Below are 23,227 nucleotides of genomic sequence, written 5' to 3'. Positions count from 1 at the left end.
TGTGGTCTGCTTCCAGGTAGTGCAAGTGAAGAGAGACTTCCTCAAACGTTGCCTGTCAGTAGCCAAAACGACCGGCTCTTCTGCTGCTGGAGGTCCCATGAGGAGCATGTGATTGTTTTCTACTTGGCTTGGTCCCTCTCGCCCCTTTCAGGCTCAAGCTGTGTTTTTGTAGGAAGGATCACTGTATTTTTGTAGCGGTTGCGTTAACTCTGAGCGATAAGCCCGGGTTTGTGGTTAAAAACCCTCTGTCTGCACGTAAAGGGAATGCGTGCAAGATTTACATCCCGAGCGTGTTGTTTCCTGGGTTCCGTCCAACGCGAAGGAGGGTGGCTGGTGCGTCGGGGTCGGCTGCGGTGCGGCTCTCGGGCAGCGTGCTCGCTCCAGCCTGACCTGCTGGTGGAAGTGACTTTTAGAACTGGGCACGTCTGGGAGTCCACTTCAAAACTCCTCGCACAGGGCTTGAAATAATGACTTGTGACCGAATATACTTCTGAAGATCTGTTAATTACTAGTATGTGCAGAATTAGGTACGGAGAAATAATCATGTCATGCATGTTGGTAATGGAATTGTAAATTCATGCTCTCTTACCTGCTGGTGAGAACTGCTTTTTCTGTAGCCATTGGGGTATCAGCTGTCTGAAGTTAAACGTGTGCTCGTGTTTAATATTTAGAGAGAAGGAGCTGAATTCTTTAACTTCTTGTAAGAAAATGATTCTTCTACGGAGCTTAGAAGCAGTGGTGGGTAACTCGAGCTGAGTTTAGTTTTGTGCTGGCCTGAAACAGCACTCTGTTGTTTCCCTCCTTGCTTGAATAGGCTTTTCCTGTCTCCCTCCTTGAAGGCCTGTGGCTATTTCTATTAAAAACGGTGGGCGTCCTCCCTCCCCGCTGGCACATGCAGCTTGGAGCGATGGTGGTGTCGGCACTTTGGGGGGCTGCCCTAAACCCGGTGGCAGGGAGGAGCGGTTCCCCTGAAAGAGGCTCTCCATGTCGGCGGGATGCCTACGTTTGCAGGGGGATTGACACAGAAGTAAAAGAGGAAATTTAAAAGGGGAAAGAGTTGCTTGCCCAAATCCCATTTTCAGTTCACTCTACGAACTTCCCCTACTGACTTCAGGAAATGTTTGCTGGCAAATGTTTGGGTGCCAGGCGCGCAGCCTGACGGCATGGTGGCACAGGCTCGACCGGAGCTGGAGAGGTGGTAACTGAGGTTCTGCCATGGTGGAGTTGGCTGCAAACCTCTGGCTGGGACCGGCTGCTTTTGCGGTCTGATGTGTTGTCAGATGGGGGTGAGTTAGTGAGACCTTTTGGAACCAGAACCCAGCCCTCTCTTACCACCTTCTCCAAGACTGTCAAATTCTCCTGCAAGAGCGGTGCCATCTCAAGTTGAAAAAACAGCCACAACTGGAGCTTACGGGTCCTGTCAAGTGACCAGAGGAGGAAGGGCCACCTGCTGCTTGGTAGATTTGCAAATCTGGAGTGCATTTGGCAGCCGGTGCTCCTCCGTGCTTTCCTTACAAGCCCTTGACTAATGAGCGACAGGACTTTCGTACTGTGTCAGGTCCCCGATGGGAACCACCAGCCTTGCCTGCTGCCTGGAACACAGGATGCTTGTGTTGAAAAATACCTTCATGTAGGATCTAGACTGACTATGAGACTTTGTTCCTAACTGGTATTTTCAAGATTGCACCTGCTTCCCAAAGGCTGGAGCTCTTTAAGAGCTTGAGCCAAAATGTAGATGTTCCAAGTGCTTTCAGTCAAAACGATTTAAAATGGACCGCAGGGGCTTTTCAGGCCTGCTACTGTGATGCTTGCGTTATTGAAAACTCACTGAGCAGCGCATTCTCTCACTCTTATCTTCTCTGGTTTGGACTTCAGCATTTTGTCAATAAAAGGTAACAGATAAGACCTTCCTGGATTTTTTTTTTTCTTCCCCCCACCCCGCCCCACGCTGTTAAGTTGTGCTTGGGAATCAAACTTGGCTTTTTGGTAAAATCCCCTGATACTTTTCTAGTTTTCCTTGTCGTACTGAGACGATGGCATTACGCCAGGCAGCAAATGAATCTTAGCAGTGCTTTCTCAAAGTTGTTGTCAAAGCGTAGATTTTAATCTTGGCCAAAGGGTCGATGGGGTGGCGCATTCTTTTTAAGGACACAGTCGTGCTTCCCAGAAGTTGTTTCATCTTATTGGCATCACCTCCTTTCTGTGCCACAGTAAAGGTGACCAGAACTGCACGTGGTGTTCAAGGTGCATTGGTACAGCAGTAAATCTTTTCTGCTTCTTAGTTTAAGGGTTTTTACAGAAAGCTATTCCTTGTTGACTCTTCTCAAGTATTGAGCAACTGCTCGCAGAGCATTATCCGCAAACACTTGAATTTTTAAGTCAGACATGCTGACTTAGAGCATGACATTGTTTACAGTTGTTCCCCCCCGCCCCCCGTGCCTTGCTTTGGCGTTGAGAGTCTTCTGCTCTCTTGTAGTCCAGCTGTAGTCCTTCAAACCAGGCGAGGAGATGCTGGCTACCCAGCACAAGTTACAGTAAGCGTAGGCACCACTTCTCCAGACGACTTACAAATATATTGAATAGTCCCGTACAAGCAGAAATGAATGGGATTCCACTGTTGCCTTCCTCCTGTTTTGAAATGTAGGAATTTATGCCTTTAACATCCTGTGTCTTCAGCCAGTTGCTTTTCTGTGAGAGAACTTTCCCTGTTACTCCCCGAGAGCTTAATTTGCTTAAGACCTTCTAAAGGAGATTCTGTCCAAAGCTTCATGGATACCCAAACGGTCAGTTAGATTGTACCTGGAGTCCTGTTGATTTTTTTTTTTTTTTTTAAATTTTTGGGGAAGAAATAGAAGATTTACAAGGCCTGATTCCTTTAGCAAATTCTCTGTTGGAACAGCTGCCTTACCAAATGATACCGCCTAGATGAGGGGTTGCTTCTGTCAAGTGGTTTGTTATGAGGGTAGGTTGTACTGATTTCTAATTCCTTGATATCCCTTTCCAAAACTGTTAAAATACAAATGGTTTCCTCTGAATAGGTTAAAGTAGTTCTGGTGGGGTGTATAAGTTAGGCAGTGATGCCGGCTTATTTAGTGCTTTTCTCTAGTGGCCCTTTCTCCGCTCATTGCAGCGGTGAGGCAGACGCTGGGCTCGGGAGGAACAAGACGTAGTGCATCACGGTACTCTCTGGATGTGCTTTAAATTGTAGGGAGCAAAGGCAGGACTGGGGTCCCCACTTCTTTTGGAGGAAGACTTAAGAATGTTTCAATGGCCGGAAGGTCTCCTTTTTGCTGTAGGATTTAAGAAGGTTTTTTTTCTCTTTGAGCTCCAAGGGCAAGAACTGAGAATTGCAATAGCAACAAATAACAGCCAAAGTGCTGCAGGGTTAGTGACACTTTAGTTTCATACGGATTTTGGTTTTACACGCTAGCCCTGTCCGTGCCTGTGCTCTCCAGACATACTTGCTCTATGCAGTGGGAAGTGGAGGTGGGTGGCGTAGCTAATTGCAATATTGGGGCTGGCCAGCTGGCTGCTGCTCTCAGAAGGATTAAAAACCTTTCCTTGGCTTGCTAGCCAGGGGATTTCGCTCAGCTGCTGCACCTCCGGCAGGTTAGACTAGTTGACCTACCCATTAGAACTGCTAAAGGGCCAACCTCTGAGATCCATCCCGGAGCTGGGAGATACCTCCCCCGGCTTTTTTCTTCAGCCGCCTTCCTCCTTGACCGCCAGACAGAAACCCAGGGTTCTCGGAGCAGCCTCCAGCCAGCATATCGGGTGAAACCAAAGTCAACGTTTGCTAGGGTGTAGTGTTTCAGCCTTGCCAGACAATGTTTAAATGACAAGCTATCGCTAGCAAATTGGAGCCAGAAGAACTTAATCATCAGCCCCTTTGAGCTCTTATGTACATTGAATGGCAAGATAAAGAGTGCCCATGGGGCCTGGGAGGGGTTGGGGAAAGCACTCTGAAGTATTGCCTGTGCAGAGAGGACAAAAGAAAAATTCAGCGCCTGCCTGCCTGCCTTCTGCAAAGACAGAGAGCAAAGAGCATTGCCACTAGCCATTTAGCAAGCAAAACGTCAGCTGGGTGGGAGAAGAAGGGTTTTGTCAGTACATCTGTGACTGAACCCACCAGTGTTGGGAAACTCCATTGGTAAATGCGTGTTTTCCTGTGCTGAAGCTTGCCTTGGTCCAGACCTTTGAAGACGTGCGGGTGCAGAGCAGGGTATGTCCCCGGCCGGTGTGCCAGGAGCTTCGCCGGTCTGACGCGGTTAACTGGGTGCTGGTGTCTGGGGCGTCCCTCCGCAGACGGGCTGTGGGAGCGGTGGTTAAGTGCCGGGTTTGCCGGATCTTTGGGGTTGGACTGTCGGGGTGAAGGGGATCTGGAGGTCTGAGTGCACAGCTTTAACCTGCCTGACTTCTAGTGCTTATGAGAGCAAACAGCGTTAGCAACGAGCTGTTCTCCATCTTAAAGCCCTTGCGCAGTCAGCTTCAGCTGTCTGCAATACCGAGTCGGTGCAGCACAGCAAAGGGGCAGATTTTAGCCCTGAGGAAGATATTCTGCCAGATAAAAGGTGCTGAGTGCGGCTCCGCTCGCAGCTTTGGGGTGCAGCCTCCGTTCTGGGCGCATCGGGAGTCACGACCCCTGGATGTAGCCAGCTTCCTCTGTCCTTGCCTGCCTGCCTGCAAGCGTGAACCTCTCTCCCTGTGCCGCTCAAATCCTGCTCCTTCCAGCGAGGTGCAAGGGCCAGCTCATGTGACGGCCGCTGGTGACGACACGCTGGGCGTGCGGGGAGGGCCCAGCGCTGCTGCGGGCTCGTCTTCGCCGAGTCCGGAGGAAGAGGATGCAGCAAGTGCTGCTGTAAGACGAAAGAGCACCCGCCGTCCCTCGACCCACGCGGCCATGGGACGGACGGGCTCCCAAAGGTGCTCCCGCGGGAGGAGGAGTGGCTGAGCGAGGGTGAGGAGACCCCTTCCACGGAGGAAGAGGGGACGCGAGCCAAGGGGGAACGTGTCTGTCTGCGGGCGCGCGTTGCGGAGGCTGCGGAGCAGCAAACTGCCGGCGGCAGCTCCAAAGCTGCTCCCGCTCCTCTGCTGGGATGAAGGGCTGGTTGGGCCGGGCGAGCAGCCGGGGTGGTCTGTTGGATTTCTGCTGTGTAATGGTTGGTTGTTTACTGCCGGTCTCCCTTTTGTCTGCAAAACCCTTTCTTTTTCCAGATTTGCTAGAGCAAGGGGAGCGGCATGGAGGCAGACCTCTCCCAGGTGCCGTTGCTGTCACCTTGCTGTGCCTGCAGGACGATTAATAAACCCTGTGGGTTTGCTGTACTGCAAATGACAGATGCCTGTAACTTTAACAAGCACTGCCTTTTTTTTTTTTTTTTTTTTAAAGCCAGGCAGACTCTCTAAAGTGGAGCATTAACCCATCTTGGGGAGAAGAGGTGATCAAAACACTAACAAATCTGTGCTTATAAAATGAACTGTACTTCTCTAACAGGGTCGCATTTAACTTGCTGTCTCTAGGCATTAAATAGTGATTTAGAGATCCATACATTAGGAACTGGGGAGACGTGTACGATCATCTTGATTGTGCTTTGACAAGGCATTACTGAGCTCATTTTCTTCCTTTATTCCTATCTGGTTATCCTAGGATCCTTGATTTGCACCAAGCCGAGGCAGAAAATATGATCTTGATAAATATTTATGGCTGTCAGCCATTTTATAGTTCGGTATTACTCCTGGAAAAAATATAAGGACATTTTCTCAGTATCTCCTGTCAAACGGACAGCTTATCCGCTTACACGGCTGTGAAATTGCCGTGTATGGCTGGAGACCTTGGGGTTCTGATTTTGTAACATAAACCCCTGCTGCTTTAGGGTCGGCAGGCTGGGCTGAATGGGGTCGGCGTCTGGAGAGCAGGATCAGTCTCCAAAGTGCGCCCGGCTGGTCCCAAGCCTGCAAGTCAAGTCAGAGCGTCCCTTCCGCGCTTGGCCTCGCCGCGAGATCCCCTGTGCAGGTGCCGGTTGTGGTATGGGTGGGATCATGCGGGCTGGTACCCGTGGGACTCTCGGTGCTGTGTAAGAGGGTGGATCTGAGGATGCGGTGACCTGCGGCCCCTCTTGCGTTGCGGGCAGTGCTGTGTGCTGACTTTGTGCCCTCGGGGTCTTGTTCACGTTGCTCTGTGGCAGCTCTGAGCTGGGAGAGTGTTCCTAGGACAGCTAAAAGTTGCTGGTCTGGGCAGTTATTCCAGAAGAGCGAGCAAGGAATGACCCTGATCTCATCTTCTTGCAGAAAATGCTTCTCAAAGTGGTCTCAGTTAACTAGGTTTAACACTGATTTATTAGTACTTCCTTTTTTTTTCGGACAACTGCATCTTTTTATCTTTAGGAAGGATTGCGGTAGGTGTGCTGAAATAAAATTGAACAGACAGTGAAAGCCTGCTGTCTGCAGCATGGACACAGGAATTGTTGTTGTACTTCTACAAGAGCTGGTTGTTCCTGTAAAAACAAAAGCAAATATTCTGGCTTTTTCAGCTTCTGGCTGAGCTGCTTGGCTTTGAGAGGCGAGTGTGCGGGAGATAGTCGTTCATCTTCCATTTCTCAAGGTAGACTCAGTGTTGTCACCTGCATCGCTGGGCTTGGTAGAAACCCGTCACGCACACTTAGCAAAGCCTCAAAGACCCCCCCACCAGAGCCACCTCGTTACTTGTATCTGAAGCCGCTCTAAAAGTGATGCGGCCGTGGTGGTTCCCTTGCCTGGGGGACCTTAGAGCTAAAACAAATGCCTGGATGGATGCTGGCTTTCCTTAATGCTGTTAGCAACAGTCAGTAACCACCCCTCCACCCCCAAATTTATATTTCAACTTTTCCAGAAAAGCAGCTGCTAGCTAAGCGAGGATGTTAAAAATGCACTGTAATGTGAGAGGGCACCCTGGAAATGGCAGTCGGACCCAGGTGAGCAAGCTGGTGACCGTGGTGAGAAGGTCTGGTATGCCACCGAGTGGCCCAGAGGGGCGTTGGGGTGTCGTGCGGTCTGGGAGGCAGTGGCACGCTCGCAGCCCAGTGCCACCATCGAGCTGACGCGCTGGATCAAACCCTGGCTTGCCTCCCTGGTTCAGTTGTTCTGCTATGGTCGCGGTCTCCGCGTCCGTGGCCTTTGCTTTGAAGATCTGCAGCTCTGAACTGTAGGTGTGACTTGTTTGAGCTGTGGTTGACTGGGACGATGCCTCGTCTTGTCCCCTATATCAAATAAGTGCTTCAGAGGGGGTTCGTTGCCTTGAGAGGCTGTGGGGCAGCACTCATCCGGAAGGCTTTATACAGGTAAGCAGGCTTGCAGGAGGAGCTGCAGGTATCTCAGCACCATACGTGCTGGACCTGGTTGTCTGTCGTTATTGGGATGTTTTCTTCAAGGAGGTTTTGGTCCGTCGGATTTGTAGAACAGTGCTTGGGATTTCCAGTGGGGATATTTGAATGGGGAAGTCTCTGAAAGCGTTGACGCCAGTTTGTGTATTACCAAGCTGTTGGCCTCATAAGTGCAAAAATGTTGTTAAAAACAGAGTAGTTCCTCCAGGCGCTCAGGAAATGTGCCCCGTTTTCTTTACAGTGCAAGTCGGGCAGGTGGGCTCACAGTCTGTACACTCACACCCTGGAAGATCTCTGGAGAACTTCAGTTAACCTTGTTTTGTCCCAAATAAAGCAAGGAGCCTTTTTCAAGTGGGTTATTTTGTGGTAGTTGTCAGTTATGCTCCGTGACTCATCTTGTTTTCCTGCAGCTTTTTCTCTGTTAAGAGGCAGCTGTGCCAATCTGGGAAATGGGCTTGGGAAGCCACCACAGGTGTCTCTTCCCCTCTCTTGCTTTTAGATGATGGGGTAGAGAGCAATTGTTTGAATTCCTTACTTCTCCCCATCTGAAGACATCTTTACCCTGGTGGTATCTACAACCTAAATATGCTAAATGAAATATTAAATATTATCCTTCTGTATGGCAGTCTTAATACTCGTCTTCCCCACTACCTTTCAATTTTGACTGGATTTTGGGGTTTGTGTCTTTTTTTTTTTTTTTTTTTTTTTTTTTCCCCTCTTCAGGATGACTGTAAACGCTTAGTGTCTTACAGAACCATGATAAGATTTACTCTCCTGCCCCGGTCTGAAAAACCACCCTCCCTACTCGTGTCTCCATGCGTACACCCTTGGAAGCTTTTTGTAGCAGCGTATTGCTGGAGGAACAACATACATGATGCATGTTCTACTAGCATGGATTACTAGGAGGACGTGAACTCATGCTTGCTCTGCAGAGCATATGGGGTATAAGTGGCTTTGGTGTGCTGTGGATTGCCAAGTGAATGATTTGTGATTACTCAAGGCTGGGGTTCCCAGCTCAGGTGAGAAATGGGCTACCGAGGACTTCAGTCTCTCGCTGCCTTCTCATAGATTTTCTGTACTCCACTTCTCTTTGGTTTGCTGCTGGCTGGCAACCGCTTACTGAGATTGCTCACGGTGCATGGTGCACGTTAGCTGGTCGGCAGCACCCTACTCTTCTCCTTTTCCGACCAGTGATATATGTTGTACAAGACTGTTTTTAAAGGTCTTCAGAGCTGGGATGTCAGGGAGTTCATCTGTGCAACTCCCTGCTGCTTTACAGCTTGTCGCACAGCTCCGGTCTCTGCCCCCTCCAAATGCAGAGTGCAACGACTGCGTCTTGCTGGTGTGCCGTCTTCCCGGACGCAGAAGGTAGAGGCAGGCTGTATGTGCAAAAGGAGGGGTTATCAGCTGCGTCCTTCCCTCCTTCACATGCATCATTTCCTCCTCCATTTCTTAAACAGAGAGGTTGTGCACAGCAGGTAGTCTGGTAGGTCGCTGCTGGCTTCTCGTAGGGGCATCAAAGTAAAATAGTGGTGACCAAGCATGCCAGCGATGCCTGCGTGACTTGGTGGGTATCAGACAACTCCAGAACGTGCGTTCGTAATCAGCCGGGCTCAGTGTAGAAAACTTACTGCTCTGTCCCCAGTTTGCTCGTAACAGAAAAGGTGATGTTCTCCTGAGCTTGGTTTGGATCGCCGCTGTGTCAGCGTGGGAAGGCTGCTGTGCAGAAGAGCTCGAGTCCTGCAAACGCGGGGATTGTCAGCTAGCAGCTCTCAGCAGCCCTGCCTGTCTGTGTGCTTTTGTACTGGTGATTCCCCTTTAGCGCGGTTTTAGTTTTTAGAAATTAAAAAAAACCCAAACAGGTAGCATCATAGCAGGTGTAAAGCATGGGAGGTCTCCAGCTGTCAGGGCCCTGGAGAGCCTTTGGGAGGGAGAGTAGCGTGAAAGGCTTATAAGGGAGTTACAGAACTCGTATTCAGTGCGTAGAGTAGCGTCACTTACATTTTCTGAGGGTGCTTTTGCACAGTGGGTAATAGACTGCAGGGCACCTTTCATCTCCACTGAAATCTAACAGTGTTTCTTGGAGCGACCCAGGGAATTTTTGCCCTTTCAGCATTCGGTGGCTTAGAAAGAAAAATACATGGAGTAATTACTGAAGGATTCTCTTGGTGTTGACTTGGAGCAGGGGCCTTGGTGCTTGCACATGCAAAGGAGTGAAGCTCGGGCTGAATTGCACAGAAAAACTTGTTCCACATCAATTAATTTGTCAAGAAAACTCCTTGATTTCCTTGGATAAGGTTTCAAAGACCTTTGTTTTGTTTTTTCCTCAAAGTGTTTCAACACCTTCTTCAAACTGCTTGCAAGGGGCTTGAAGAAACCTGTTTTTAAAGGAGCAAGTATTACATTAATGGGGGTGTTAAAGGTTGTTTTCAGATCAAAGATGCTCAGTATTTTGTTCTAGTGGTTCTCAGCCGCCCTCTCCTCGGGGGTACCTACCTCCTCCGGGGTAGCAGCCGGACGGGCTGGAAGGAGGCAGGGGCCGAACGTCAGCTTGGCTGGGAACTGGCCGTAAACTGAGCACGTGGGGATGTGGAGACAACATTAATCCACCAGATCTGACCCGTTTTCTATGCTGGGGTCCAGGACTAGGGAGGTTGGACTAGATGATCTTTAAAGGTCCCTTCCAACCCAAATTGTTCAATGATTCTATGATTAATGGATTTATTTTCTTGGCAGAGGATGGCGGAACTGGGGGGAATGATGCTTCGGAGGCTTTGTTTGGGAGCGTGGCTTGTACCATGTGAAGCCCTTGTATGTTGTCTTCGGGTGGACTTGGCCAACCCTCATCACGCTGTAGACTAACAGTTTTCTGTAGGCCCTCGCATTACCCTGCCCCACGCCCTTGGTCTGTGCTCCTAACTGAAGAGACCGTCTTGTGACCAAAACTTTGGGAACGTACATCCACGTTAAACATAATTTTCCATGGGCTGTGGCAGGTTAGACAGAAGGTCGAGTGGTTTGGCCGAGTTTGTTTCACCTGAAGGGAGGCTGCGAGCCCCGATTTGGTGTCTTCCCAAGCCCCCATTTGGTACCGCTTTCTGCTTGTCAGGCCCTCCTGCCCCCTCCCACCGTTGACGGGGGGTCGGATGCTTTGCTTCCCATCTCCCTGCTCCCCTCCATAGCCCTCCTGCCCTCCCTGCCTTCACCTTCGCTAGATCCACCTGGGACTCCCTTCAGCTCTGCTGGGGGTCTCGAATATTCACCTTCTCCTCTCCCTCTCCGCTCTGCTTTCCTCAAATGGCAAAATATCGTCATGGCAAGTCCTGGATTTAGGGAAGAGTTAACATCTAGATGCTAGTGTTGATTTACTTTGGCTCCTGAACAGTCGTTTCCAGGAACGACCCTATCTGTATGTGGACTGCTGGAGCTGGGGAAGGCTGTACCTGTGCTGCCCAGGTCATCCCGGGGAGGCTTGCTTGCAGTATTTAGCTCAAGGAACAGCTCTTTGCTTCTGCTGAAATCTGTGGTTTTCCCCCTAAGTTAGTGTTTTGGAGATGTGTTAGGTTGTTTTTGTTTTTTGTTTTTTTTTTTTCTAAGAAGGGGGAAAACTAAGAAATGCTCAATTTCCCCCCTTCCTCCCCCACCAGGATTTTCCTCATATAATGGAGGAGGGATGAACGGCACAAGCACGATGATGGACTTCCTGGAGGAACCTCTTCCCGGTGTGGGCACCTATGAAGATTTTAACACTATAGACTGGGTGCGAGAGAAGTCCAGGGACCGGGACAGGCACAGAGAGGTAAAATTTCTTACTACTCCTTGCTGGCACTGAAAGCAGAATAATTAAATTGCTAGAGCTAATCTTAGTTCTGATTGCCGGACTAGGGAGGCACTGACTAGAGAGACACCTACGACGGAGGGATTGCCCTTAGGGTGGGAACTGAGGGCCTCTCGCAGGATCTTTACTTTGAGGAAAAGGAACACTAAATTGAAGGTGTTGCAGTTCATCAATTGCTACTTCTCTTCTGAAGACTTTTATTTACTTTAAAAGCTTTGGTGGATTTCTGATACACACCTTAAATGCCTTAATGGGGCATGTTCTTACGCCATGTTAAGCTTGCTCGAGGCTGAAGCATAGCAAAACCTGCAGTCCTACTCATGGAAGGTGCATGCGTTATTTGCAAGAATTACATTGCTATTGCATGGTTTATAATGGAAGGATCTAAGCACCCATGATCCCGTTTATCGATAAAGACACAGACGATTTTTTCTGCTCACACAATTGCCCATGTGAATGATGCTCTTTCTATTGGAATTTTTTTGTGCTGCATGTTTGAGAAAACTAAGTGCAGTTCTTTCAGAATTCATTCCCAGGACTTCACCGCTCTCTGCAATTAAAGGTATCTGCTTAGAAAGCAAGGGATGCTTTAAATAAAGTACCGATGTCCCCACCGTGCTCCTGAGATACGAGAAACCCTTGCTGGCAGAACTCTTGCAGGGTGATGACTGAACTCAACTTGTCTATTTGCTTGCCAAAATATTCTTTAATTATTTTTTTTCCTGAGCCTCACAAAACAGCTTGTGTCTTAATAACAGTGCACAAACTGAACACAGTCCCTGCTCAGTGTGTGAGTACATACAGTGCAGTAAAATGCCCAAACTCGCGCAAGCAGAGACCCAATTAAGGGGCTCCGTGCCCCCGCTACCTCCTGCCCAAAAAACTGTTCCCATATGGTACAAACCCAAAAGACTTCTCGCACGTATGCCCCCGTGCACAGATGCCTGTATACAAAGATGATGCCCGTCAGCGTGGAACAGGACTATCTATTTCCCATCTGCAGAGATACTTGTATAAAAAGACCGTTTCTGTCTTATTGAAAGAAGCTGAAATCGGGTCAGGGCAGAAGTTCCTGCTGGCCAGAGAGGTGTAGGGTTGGTCCAGTGAAAAGAAATATAAAGGACACAGTTTTGGCACTCACCCCAACCCCTGCCTTGATTCAGTAGCAGTTCTTCTCATGATCAGTGCGGCATGTGAAAGACAAAAACCCAGAGGAAAAAAACCAAACGATGCTCGCTCAGGCAGAAAGGATTCTTACTTTATTTATTCCTCATTTAGTGAGTATTAGTTGTTGGCATCAATGTGCCTTTTTATCTGGGAATAGTAGTGGTGTACTGGAACGTTTCCCTTGGGAGAGGCGGCCGGGGTGATGGGCGCACACAATAGCTGTTCTGTCACCCTTTTGTCTGCCTGTCGAGAGCAGTGAGACTGATAGGCTTCAGCCGTCCCTGCCGGACACAGGCAGAGCAGGGCCAGAGCCTCCGAGGAGGAGCTCGCCCTCCTGGGGCATCTAGGACGGGTCTGAGCCCCACTTTCCAGTGCCCCCAGCACAGCCTGGTTCCCAGCCTGACCGTTCCTCTGTGTCGGTATTAAACCTGCGACCCGCCTCGTGTCCGGCTGAGCAGCGCTTGGCAGAGCCTCCTCTGCTCAAAGCAACATCTCGTTTGTATTGCCGATGTCGAGGTAGTAGCTGGAGACTATGAAATGCTGGTGACAGCTTCTGTTTGCTCTCACCGTTGGTGGGCATCGATACCCACGAGGCCGTATTGGTAAATTGCTGGGGGCAAAAGTGCTCGAACGGTTTCTTCAGGGTTCGGATTTGCTTGTGGCATCAGGATATTGGTAACTTGCTATTACTAACACGTAACGGCTTTAAAAGATTAAGGGATGAGTTTTGTCTTGTTTTTATGCAGAAGACACCTAGGAGGAAAGCCTTACTTGAATACTTCCTTTTTTGCTGGGAAGAATGGAAGTATCCTTGATCCATTCTTGTACCTCTCCTAACCAGAGCTGCATTTACTGTACCAGCTGTAAGAGCAGGCACTGCCTGATACTTTTTGTCTCGCCCCTCGAAGCAGAATATGTCATGATAGCTGTTGTTTTGAATGTTAGGGGCTATCTTCCACTAACAATGTCACCATCTAGTTTCTAGAGCATTTACACCAAAGTAGATCAGTGTCTTAACAGATTGTTGTTTCTTTTTGAAAAACAAAACCTTTTCTAGATCACCAGTAGAAGTAAAGAGTCCACGTGGGCACTGATACACAGCGTGAGCGATGCCTTTTCTGGCTGGTTGTTGATGCTTCTCATTGGGTTGTTGGCAGGTAAGAGCAAACCTCAATTTAAAACTAAGTCCTGGTTCTGCACTGCAGCATCGGTATCGATTCCTCCCACAAGCCCTGGCAGATCGCTGGAGCAGGAGATTTTGTCCCTGGAGCAAGGCTGTGCAAGGGGCTGCACTGATATTGATGGCTCTGCTGCTGCTTTGCAATTTATGGAGAATTATTTTTAAATGCTTTGAGGCCGTGCTTGTGTAAATACCCAGAGACAAACTGAGACTGAAAGCTGTCCTGGACGCTGCTCTGGTTCTGCTGCTGGTACAGAGCTCTGAAATGAAATAAAAAAAAAAAATTCATCAAAGCAGAGCTGATCAAATTGCTGGGTCAGAGGAGAGTGTCATGCTGTACATCATCTTCGCTGAACGTTCTTCGTTGACGCTGGCGAGGTTAATGCCAAGGACTGCCAGCAAGATGTTCTCCTTTCTTTTTTTTCCTACTATACTTAGATATAAAAAGTGAGAGAGTGAGAGATATAAAAAGTGAGAGAGTGAGAGGTGTTTCTTGGGAAGTCAGGCTTCTTTCAGAGGTTGACTGGCTGAGACCTTTTAAATGACTTCAGAAGCAAACTTTGGACCCAGTGCAGCAGAAGTAAATCGGTTGGATACAGATCTTCCCGACAGAAAGCAGCTAAGCGTTCATCATGAGGAATGAAATGAAATCTTCTGTTAATATTTACATAGGAAAGCTGCTAGCCAGTTTTTCATTAACTGGAAGATTTGCTAAATGTTTATTGCTACCTCTGGAGCTTGTGCTAGCACTTGCTCGTACAGATCGGAGGTCTCTGTTCCTGGCTCCTGTCTTGATGTGGCGTTTTAGTTGAGAACAGAGCTGATTGCAGCATTTGTCTGTGGGGATTGTAGGAGTTATTCTTAACAGAAAAATAAGAAATTGCTTGAAGATTCCTCTTTTAAAATCTGAATTACTTTCTCTGCTGGCTGTCTGCTTGCTTTGTCTCATTCGCCACAGTTGTAACTTTCCCCTCCTTTTTTTTTTTTGTTTTTAATTGGAATTGGAAATGTTTTCTCCAGATTCAAATGCCTGTCACAGTCTTCGCGTTGTTAATGTAACTCCTGGATTCCAGCTCTTGTGCTGGAGACCGGTGACACGTTTTGTCTGTGTCCTCCAGAAGTGCAATGCGTCCCCCTCTGCCTCTCGGACTACTTGCTGTGCTATATTTAATAAGCGCTCTTTCAGCGTAAATGAGAAGAATGAATTTCTAGTGATGTAGGGTGGGTTTGAACGCCATTTGCGATGGTCAACCTTTGAAATATTATTAGGCATGCTTTGTTTCCTGACCTACTCTTTTCAATATATATATTTAAGCAAATCTAGAATAAAAGTTAATTGTAGGCAAAAATATCAGTACTGCTCTATTTGTTGGTAGGCGAGTCAAAAATTAGTAGGGCAGACTGTAACCTTCAGATATTTGAGTCTGCATAAGGCGATTATTAATTTTTTTTTTTTTTTCCCTTTAAACCAGGTTCCTTAGCAGGTCTGATAGACATTTCTGCCCACTGGATGACAGACTTGAAAGAAGGAGTGTGTTTAGCAGGCTTCTGGTTTAACCATGAGCACTGCTGCTGGAAATCCAACACAACCTTTACGGACAGAGACAAGTGTCCCGAGTGGAAGAGCTGGTCCCAGCTGATCCTTGGCCATGGAGAGGTGACGTGGTGTGCCTACAACTGTTTTTGCTGCCAAATGTCCCATTTCCCCAGCCTGTATCGCCCCTTGCTAGCGATCTGGATGTATGTGCCAGAAGTGCAAGCTCTATGGGTGGTTCAGTGGTTTAACATTCATCGCTGGGGTCTTCCAAGGGTGTCAATAAACTCAAACAAGTCACTTTGCGTTGTCCTCGGAGGGGAAGCAAAACGCTGACACATTTACAAGCGCAGTGTTTTAGTCATGTGTCTGAGACTTGCTGCTCGGAGGATATTTTGCCCACGGATGTTTTCGAGGAATGCCAGATGAGCTGGAGTCTTGTGTTTCTGGCAGCTCTATCCAGCGGAGCAGCCCGCTTGACTGGGACAACACTTATCCCAGTACCAAGCTACTTGCGTACCTTGTTTGCTATTTTATGTAACGGTCTTCGGGGATACGATTGGTTCAGATCCCCGTAACCCAGCAAATGTAACTTCTCCTTGAAACCTCAGACTTACTGTAGTTCTCTTCGGTTTTGGCTGATGTGAGACTACCTGCTATTTCTGTGTGCTTGCTTCCCGTGCGGAGGCTTGATGTGATCTCAGTTGAAATGATCTAATTTGGGTAACTTTCTCTGCATTTCAGGGGGCTTTTGCATATATTCTCAACTACTTCATGTACGTTATCTGGGCCTTGCTATTCTCCCTTCTTGCTGTGTTACTTGTGAAGGGGTTTGCTCCTTATGCCTGTGGCTCAGGGATCCCAGAGGTGAGTGAGAATGAAAGTGGGTTGGGTTTTTTTAAGGTGGGGTAGGGATCCACCATCCAAAGATTACGAGTGCCTGCTATGGAATAATAATTTCTTGCACTGTAGATGGTGGCTTAATATAGGGGCTTTTTTCCAAACTATTCCTGAAACATGCCTTAAGCACTTAAGTCTCCATGCAATCCCTTTAAAAACTAAAATGTTTTGGCATTTACTGCAGGAGGTACGAACAAAAGCACACCGTTTGTGTAAGACAGGCTACAAACGCTAGCCTCAGGTGTTTCTTCAGCAGGGATAGTGGCCCTGAAGGAAGGACTCAAATGGCTGTTTCTGCCTTTGCATGGAGGGATATTTTTACTGACTCTATATGTTACTTTTGATAGCTGTGGGGGAGGACTCTGAACGCTGTAGGGGAAAGTCGAGGGCAGGATCGGGAGCGCCTAGTAAAACAGGAGCTCTGAGCAGGGCTTGAATGAAAGCCTGTAGAGCTTTGTGTGCTTGACTTCCAGATCAAAACTATCTTAAGTGGTTTCATCATTAGAGGCTACCTGGGCAAGTGGACGCTGATCATCAAAACCATCACCTTAGTGTTGGCGGTGTCCTCTGGGCTGAGCCTGGGCAAAGAGGGGCCCCTGGTGCACGTCGCCTGCTGCTGTGGAAACATCTTATGTCATCTCTTCACCAAATACAGGAAGAACGAAGCGAAGCGCAGAGAGGTACGGAGAGGCACCGATGTTGTCGAACTGCTGAGGTAGTGTGGGGAGACCGGTGGGTCTGGCGCCTTGCGCTGGATGTAAATTGTTCTGGTTTGCCTCAGCGCAACACCTAGTTGGAGCAAAAGCCACCACAGCATCTCCCCAGTGCAGGTCGTCATCTCATTTGTGATGGGAGCGCTCGCTGGCACTCACCTGCTGCCGACCCAGTTCTGCAACGCTTGTCCGTTTGCCATGCAATTCCATAAACTATGCTGGGACCGTTTGAGGGACCTGGACTTGGCCGTAGGCGTAGAATGAAGGGCTTTGATTTCAGGGACACAGCGATGGGCATGGTGTAAGAGCCAAACTAACATCTAACGTGAAGCTCATGAGTGTTTCCTCACAGTGCTGTAAGGCTTTTCTCTGGACAAGTCACTGGAGATCGGTTAATGTGAGATGCGTAGTATCGCATTGGCCAGCTTGCCTTCTGCTAAACCAAAACCAACAGAACCCACCCAGTGGGCTGGCAGGGTTTTGGGTGGCCCCACAGCACCTCTGGTTACACTGTGTTACCCTCTTCTGAGAAATGGTATGAACGCGAGACAGGCAAACACGGGAAAAGTGTGTTCTGGGAGGTGAAATTACTGCCGTTCTGTTTTACTGAAGCTTTACTAAGGTGAAAGCACAGCACGAAATCAGCTGAAACAGAAAAAGGTAATTGCCAGTGATGCCGCTTCTACCGATTTGAGGGTGGGACTGTCGAAATGCTACCACCAATGTTTTTGTAGCTGCTTGCAGCCCTCCTCCCTAGGGAATTGGCTCGCTCCATCTTTTCCCCGCTGTCTTTAAAACAGGTCAGACTTCCTGTGCACTCACTGGGGATAAAAATTGTACAAATTTAAGTAAAGACAAACAAAAAAAGGGGGAAGGTTTGGAGGGGGGCTGACAAGGTCTGACTGTCTTTGGTTTCTCTCATAGGTTTTATCAGCAGCTGCAGCTGCTGGTGTGTCTGTAGCTTTTGGTGCACCGATTGGAGGAGTGCTCTTTAGTCTGGAAGAGGTAACATCAGCATTTTCTATTCGCTCTTGGCGAGCTGTTTTATTGCAAGAACTGACCCTGCTGGTTTAAAAATACAGTCCGCTCATAACTGCTTGGGTGTGGAAAGGAGAGCCTGTTGAATACTGATTGGTGGTGTATTTACAACGCCAAGCAACCTAAAAGCTTATTGGGGTTTCAGGTAATTCTTACGAATACTGGCTAGTTTATTTTGGATGATGTCTAGCCATAGCTTTGCAATAAACCTGTTGGTTTCCCCTGGTCTGTCCGTGCTCAGCAACACCGACTGCTCACAGCCACAGCCTCTGTCGCGTTTTCCATATGTCCGCTCTCTCCTGACAACTCTGTCCCAGGGTACCTGGGAACAAACTTGTCTGGCTTATCAAACCCCTTTTCTTCTCAAGGAACTTCTAATCCTTTGTTCTTTGGATCCAGACGTGAAATGGATCACCACTGCTTGCTTTCAGGGCTTAGCTCAGAGGAGGAACGGGATGGTTTTGCTCAGCTGAGCAATAGTTGTGGTGGCAGCTATGGCAAGCACTGTTGTTTGGCACTTCTGGACTTTGCAGAGCACGCAAGGCAAATCGTTCTCCGGATTCCGCTCATAGCTGATTTGTAACAGCTTTTATTATCCGAGTTAGTCGCCTCCACTTCAGGGATCACAGAGGGCACTTGCTGCAGTACAAGTATGCAGGCCAGGACCCGTCCTGGTCATTGCAATCTGCATTGAACGGGAGCTCAAAATAAAGCCTGGGGTGCTTGGCTGGGGAGGAGGGTACATGCCAGTGCACATCGATCTCAGTCCTGAATCTGCTTTTTTTTTTTTTTTTTTTCCCCTTTTTAGGTCAGTTACTACTTTCCTCTCAAGACGCTGTGGCGCTCCTTCTTCGCTGCTCTGGTCGCTGCGTTTACCCTGCGCTCCATCAACCCTTTTGGGAACAGCCGCCTGGTTCTCTTCTACGTGGAGTTTCACATGCCATGGCATCTTCTGGAGCTTGTGCCATTCATCCTTTTGGGAATATTTGGTGGGCTTTGGGGAGCTTTCTTCATTCGCAGCAACATTGCCTGGTGCAGGCGACGCAAGACGACCAAGCTTGGTAAATACCCTGTGCTGGAGGTGTTTGTAGTGACTGCGATCACAGCCGTTCTGGCCTTCCCCAACGAGTACACCAGAATGAGCACTAGCGAGCTGATTTCCGAGCTCTTCAACGACTGTGGGATTTTGGACTCTTCCAAGCTCTGCGAGTATGTGAACGATTTCAACAGCACCAAAGGGGATGACCTGCCAGACCGAGCTGCTGGCCCGGGAGTTTACACTGCCATGTGGCAGCTGGCTTTGGCCCTTATAATGAAAGTCTTCATCACGATCTTCACCTTTGGAATGAAGGTGAGAATCCCTGTAAAGGAGCTCACGTTCTTCTCATCCTCTGCAGGAACCCCACATGTTAGGGTTTTATTTGCTCAATAAACAGACGTGTTTTCCTCCCCAAGCCCTGTTAAGAAGGGAGCAAGGTGGTAGACTGCAATTATTTGTTCTGTTGCTTATAACTGAGGGCAGTGGAAACCTTTTAGCCTGAGCATGGGCACCAGATGCAGTCACTGAAGCTGGTGTCTCAGGGCCTTATGTCCCATTTTCCAGACACAGAGTGCTTCTAAGTTGTCCTGCCTTAAGCCTTTTTGGTATATATGCAATAACATATGCAATAGCTAATTGCAAAGCAATCGCCGTCTTAATTTGTAAATGCTTACTTATCATAGCTGTTCCCTGGCCAGATGGTTCTGAACTTGTTTGGTGGCACCTCCTGAGCTGGGGATATACTGCCTAGGTCTGAGCTTTCCTGCAGTGGGGTTCAGCAGGTGGAGCTGAGCGTCTCCCCCTGCCCCCCAGTCCTCGAGTGGTCCGTCCAGAAAGGTGACCCCACCACAGAGGTTTGGACATCATTGCTGCCGGGAGGTGGTCGCTGACATTCAAGGGCAATCATCGAGTCTGTGAGAAAGACGTACAATGTGTGAGAAAGCTGTATGACAAATGTGTAAAGGAAAGGGGGGAGATTCTCTGATTTCAAAGAACAGGAGCTTTCAGAGTCCTGGAACGGCTGAAGTGCAGAGGTGAAACTTGCCGGCAGCGGCTCTGCTGGGTGTCACTTGTGCTGTGTGTGCTAATTCCAGGCACCCTCACTTTCACGGTGGAGTTTGAATTTCTGCCAGGGAAGAAGGATGATTCCGCTCCCCGTACGTGAAGCCAGCGGAGTGGGAAAATCCCGTGCAGGCAATAACCACGTACTCGTGTGGTTGGAAAGGCACGGGGGAGTGTTAGCGGTGTGCGGGCGAAGCTTTGTTATATTCTCTTGGGAAATAAGCTTTTGAAGAAAGCTTGTTCTGTCCGCGCTAACCTCTTGTGTGGCTGTTTCTCCTGCTCAGAAAGGAGTAAATTCAAACTCCGTTGCAGAGACACTAGAGCATGAGGGTGCAGGAAAGTGGTAGAGCAAGGCATCCTTGCCAGTTTTAACTTCAGCATAACTTCTAACGCAGTCCTGTTTTGAACTTCCGTCGCTAGTCTTTGAAACCTCTTGAGAAATGGCGTGTTTACCGGTGCGTGTTTTCTCAGGTCCCTTCAGGTCTCTTCATCCCCAGCATGGCGGTGGGTGCTATAGCAGGCAGATTGCTCGGCGTAGCCATGGAGCAGCTGGCCTATTACCACCACGACTGGGCCATCTTCAGCGGCTGGTGCAGCCAAGGAGCGGACTGCATCACTCCTGGCCTCTATGCAATGGTCGGGGCTGCAGCGTGTCTGGGTAAGCAAGGTGTCTTTTGAAGGCCAAGCTGTGGTTTGGGTCTTGGGTGGCCATGTAAAGAAGTGTGCTAGTGAGATGCTGCTGCTGTTCTCGCAGCCCATAGAAGCTGGCTTCATCTCAAGAACAGGAAACTTTGTAGTAGAATATGCAGTGTGTTTCTCATCCTGTTTGCATTCTTTTGCCAGCACCAAGCTGTCGTTGGACATGACAGGTTTCAGTGGGGAGCCTCCTGAATAGGCAGCTAGAACAAATGAGACTGGCCAGGGACTTTAGATTTTCCTGTGGGGTTTTAATTCATTTTACTTCCTGTTCTGGCCTTAAATCTTATGATGCAACTCTTCTTTCAAGCACTCTGGTTTTTGGTAACACTTCTTCCGCTTGGCTGAATTTGAGAAATTGCGTGCACATGACTGAACTTCACTTTCACTGCAATTCTCAATCCTCTCCTCCACGGAATAATATGTTTAACTCTTAAGGGACTACTTTACTGCATCGGGAGAAACTCTCATTTCAGGAACAATAAAAGCATGCTACCAAACCCCATCTTTGGCCTTTTTAAAGGGGATACACCTTCTTGTGTGCATGCAATGGATGAAAAATAAATATGGTTCTGCTTCATTAACTGTTCTGTTTACCAGTGGACAGTACTAAAGGGTATGTGCCCCTTTAGGAGGTGGTTATTGGAGCAAAACTCCTGTAAAATATTTGGGAGTAGCTTTGGGACTTGAATCTCAAAGGCATAATTAAAATATGCCAAAACGAAATGCTGTTATAAAAACCCAGTGTCAGTATTTAAGAAGACTCATCTATTTTCTGTTGAAATGCCTCAACTCTTTTAGTGTTGAAAACCTGCAAAAGTGTAATGAACAGTAGTCAAAATGTCTGGCTGAAAGCCAGCAAACTGGCAAGGTAAATTGTCCGAAGCCCTTGCTGTTAGGGGAACTAACGCTGGTAACCAGAGGATGTGGGGATGCCGCTTGCCTCTTGCGTACAGCCTGTCAGGGGTTGCCTTTCATGAGCCTGCCTATGGAGGTGTGTACGAGGCCCTTCTATGGCACGGCCAGACTGTTTTGCAGCTAGCTAAGTAACACGAGAGAAAGTCTTTTAAGGTTGCTTCGGGGTTCAGGGAAAAACCCATCAAAACCACGTAGCGAACCCTTATAAGCCAGCCCATGGCACGATATTCTGGAAGGGACGGATGGTTTCAGTATTGCGTTCTGCTCGTGTTTGGCTTCCACTGCAATGCTGAATGTGATGGAGGAGTCCAACAGTACAAACTCTTGCTGATACAAGACCTTCTCTAGATGCGTTGGCAGAGGACAGCTGTAGCAACCCTCAGAACAGCTCTCCTGCCCGGAAGCCCCCAAAATTGCCTGTTCACGTCGTCTGTCTTCCTGTGTTCTGTTTGCAGGTGGGGTGACCCGAATGACTGTGTCACTAGTGGTCATTATGTTTGAGCTCACTGGGGGACTGGAATACATCGTTCCTCTGATGGCAGCAGCCATGACCAGCAAGTGGGTGGCTGATGCCATTGGGCGGGAAGGCATTTACGATGCCCATATTCGCCTCAACGGATACCCTTTCTTGGAAGCCAAGGAAGAGTTCTCACACAAGACGCTTGCGATGGACGTAATGAGGCCACGGAGGAGCGATCCTCCTCTGACTGTCATCACTCAGGACAGCATGACTGTAGAAGACGTTGAGACCATCATCAATGAAACCACGTACAGTGGCTATCCGGTGGTGGTGTCACGGGAGTCCCAAAGGCTCGTTGGATTCGTCCTCAGGAGAGACCTCATCATTTCAATTGGTAAGAGGCAAGGTACTGCATAGATAAATGATGCCGTCAGAGGCCTTAAATGGCACCAGCTGTACTTCACTTGACGAGTTTAAACGCCCAGTAGTGATGGTGGCTGTGCTTACTGGCGCCTGCGTCTCCATCCCCGAGCAGCGTGGGGTCTGCATGCATTGAGTGCGAAGGACAGGATGGCTTGCCTGCTGCAATTAGTGTGGCTCTGCTGAATTCATAAACCTTAGGGCACAGCTGTGAAGCACGAGACTTCTTGCCAGCAAGAACTAAGCCTTTCTGACTTTGTGGATGACTGGATGTGGAAAGTTTTCTTAACTGTTAATGTCTCAAACCTTATTTTATTTCATTAAGGAAAAAAGCCGGGTGGTCCGTGTAGTGAATATTGGGTCACGTCCGAGGTGGTGCTATCAAACCTATAAATATCGATACTGACGTTAGTGTCTTCCATCTCTCTTCACCACTGAAAGCCAGCCTGGTCTTTCACTTGTGCGTTGGTGGTTGTGAGGCAGGTGGTGTGCGGTGCTGGCAGGACTTGGTAAGCACTGTCCTGGCATCACTCAGATGCCATTTCCATCTGTGATGCGAGTCGAGCTCCTTTGGAAACAACACTGCCATATTACAATTTAGGGCACGTTTCGGCTCCTCTTACTCTCCAGTTTCTTAGAAACCTGCAAGTGCTGTTTCCCAGCATGGGACCCGAGTGGAAGTTCTGGTCATGTTGTCTCTTGCTGGCTTGGGCGAGACAGTATGTCTTCTCTTGATGAAGCAGGAGAAATCTGTGTGTTAGGGTTGAGGGGTACCTGGGCACGCGTGTCCTTAAAAATTGCATCTGCGCCGGAGTGAAGATTGGGCATAAGGGTACCAAGCCCCACACTCTCATGCAAGCTGAACCCATATGGTTTGTGTCCGGCTGTAGCTCAGACTCCAAGCATC

The 23,227-nt window shown here is 48.6% G+C and overlaps 1 protein-coding gene across 8 annotated transcripts in view; it reads left to right on the top strand.

Moving 5' to 3' along the window:
• LOC142414963 (H(+)/Cl(-) exchange transporter 5) overlaps positions 1-23,227 on the top strand; it is a 44,761-nt gene that overhangs the window by 17,984 nt on the left and 3,550 nt on the right. For 7 of the 8 annotated variants that reach the window (XM_075512814.1, XM_075512815.1, XM_075512812.1 and 4 more), the window contains 9 exons: positions 11,003-11,154; positions 13,418-13,517; positions 15,013-15,197; positions 15,819-15,941; positions 16,448-16,654; positions 17,612-17,692; positions 18,534-19,076; positions 20,298-20,484; positions 21,896-22,294. In XM_075512814.1, the coding sequence (XP_075368929.1) occupies positions 11,003-11,154; positions 13,418-13,517; positions 15,013-15,197; positions 15,819-15,941; positions 16,448-16,654; positions 17,612-17,692; positions 18,534-19,076; positions 20,298-20,484; positions 21,896-22,294 (1,977 nt within the window). Of the gene's footprint in view, positions 1-4,800; positions 4,958-11,002; positions 11,155-13,417; positions 13,518-15,012; positions 15,198-15,818; positions 15,942-16,447; positions 16,655-17,611; positions 17,693-18,533; positions 19,077-20,297; positions 20,485-21,895; positions 22,295-23,227 lie in introns of those variants that run through there. The other variant, XM_075512817.1, reaches the window with a different exon arrangement.

This window comes from Mycteria americana, chromosome 10, assembly GCF_035582795.1.
Source record: "Mycteria americana isolate JAX WOST 10 ecotype Jacksonville Zoo and Gardens chromosome 10, USCA_MyAme_1.0, whole genome shotgun sequence".
NCBI classification, from domain to species: Eukaryota; Metazoa; Chordata; class Aves; order Ciconiiformes; family Ciconiidae; genus Mycteria; species Mycteria americana.
Note: the sequence above shows the minus strand (reverse complement) of the source record. Positions and strands in the feature narration are given on the sequence as shown.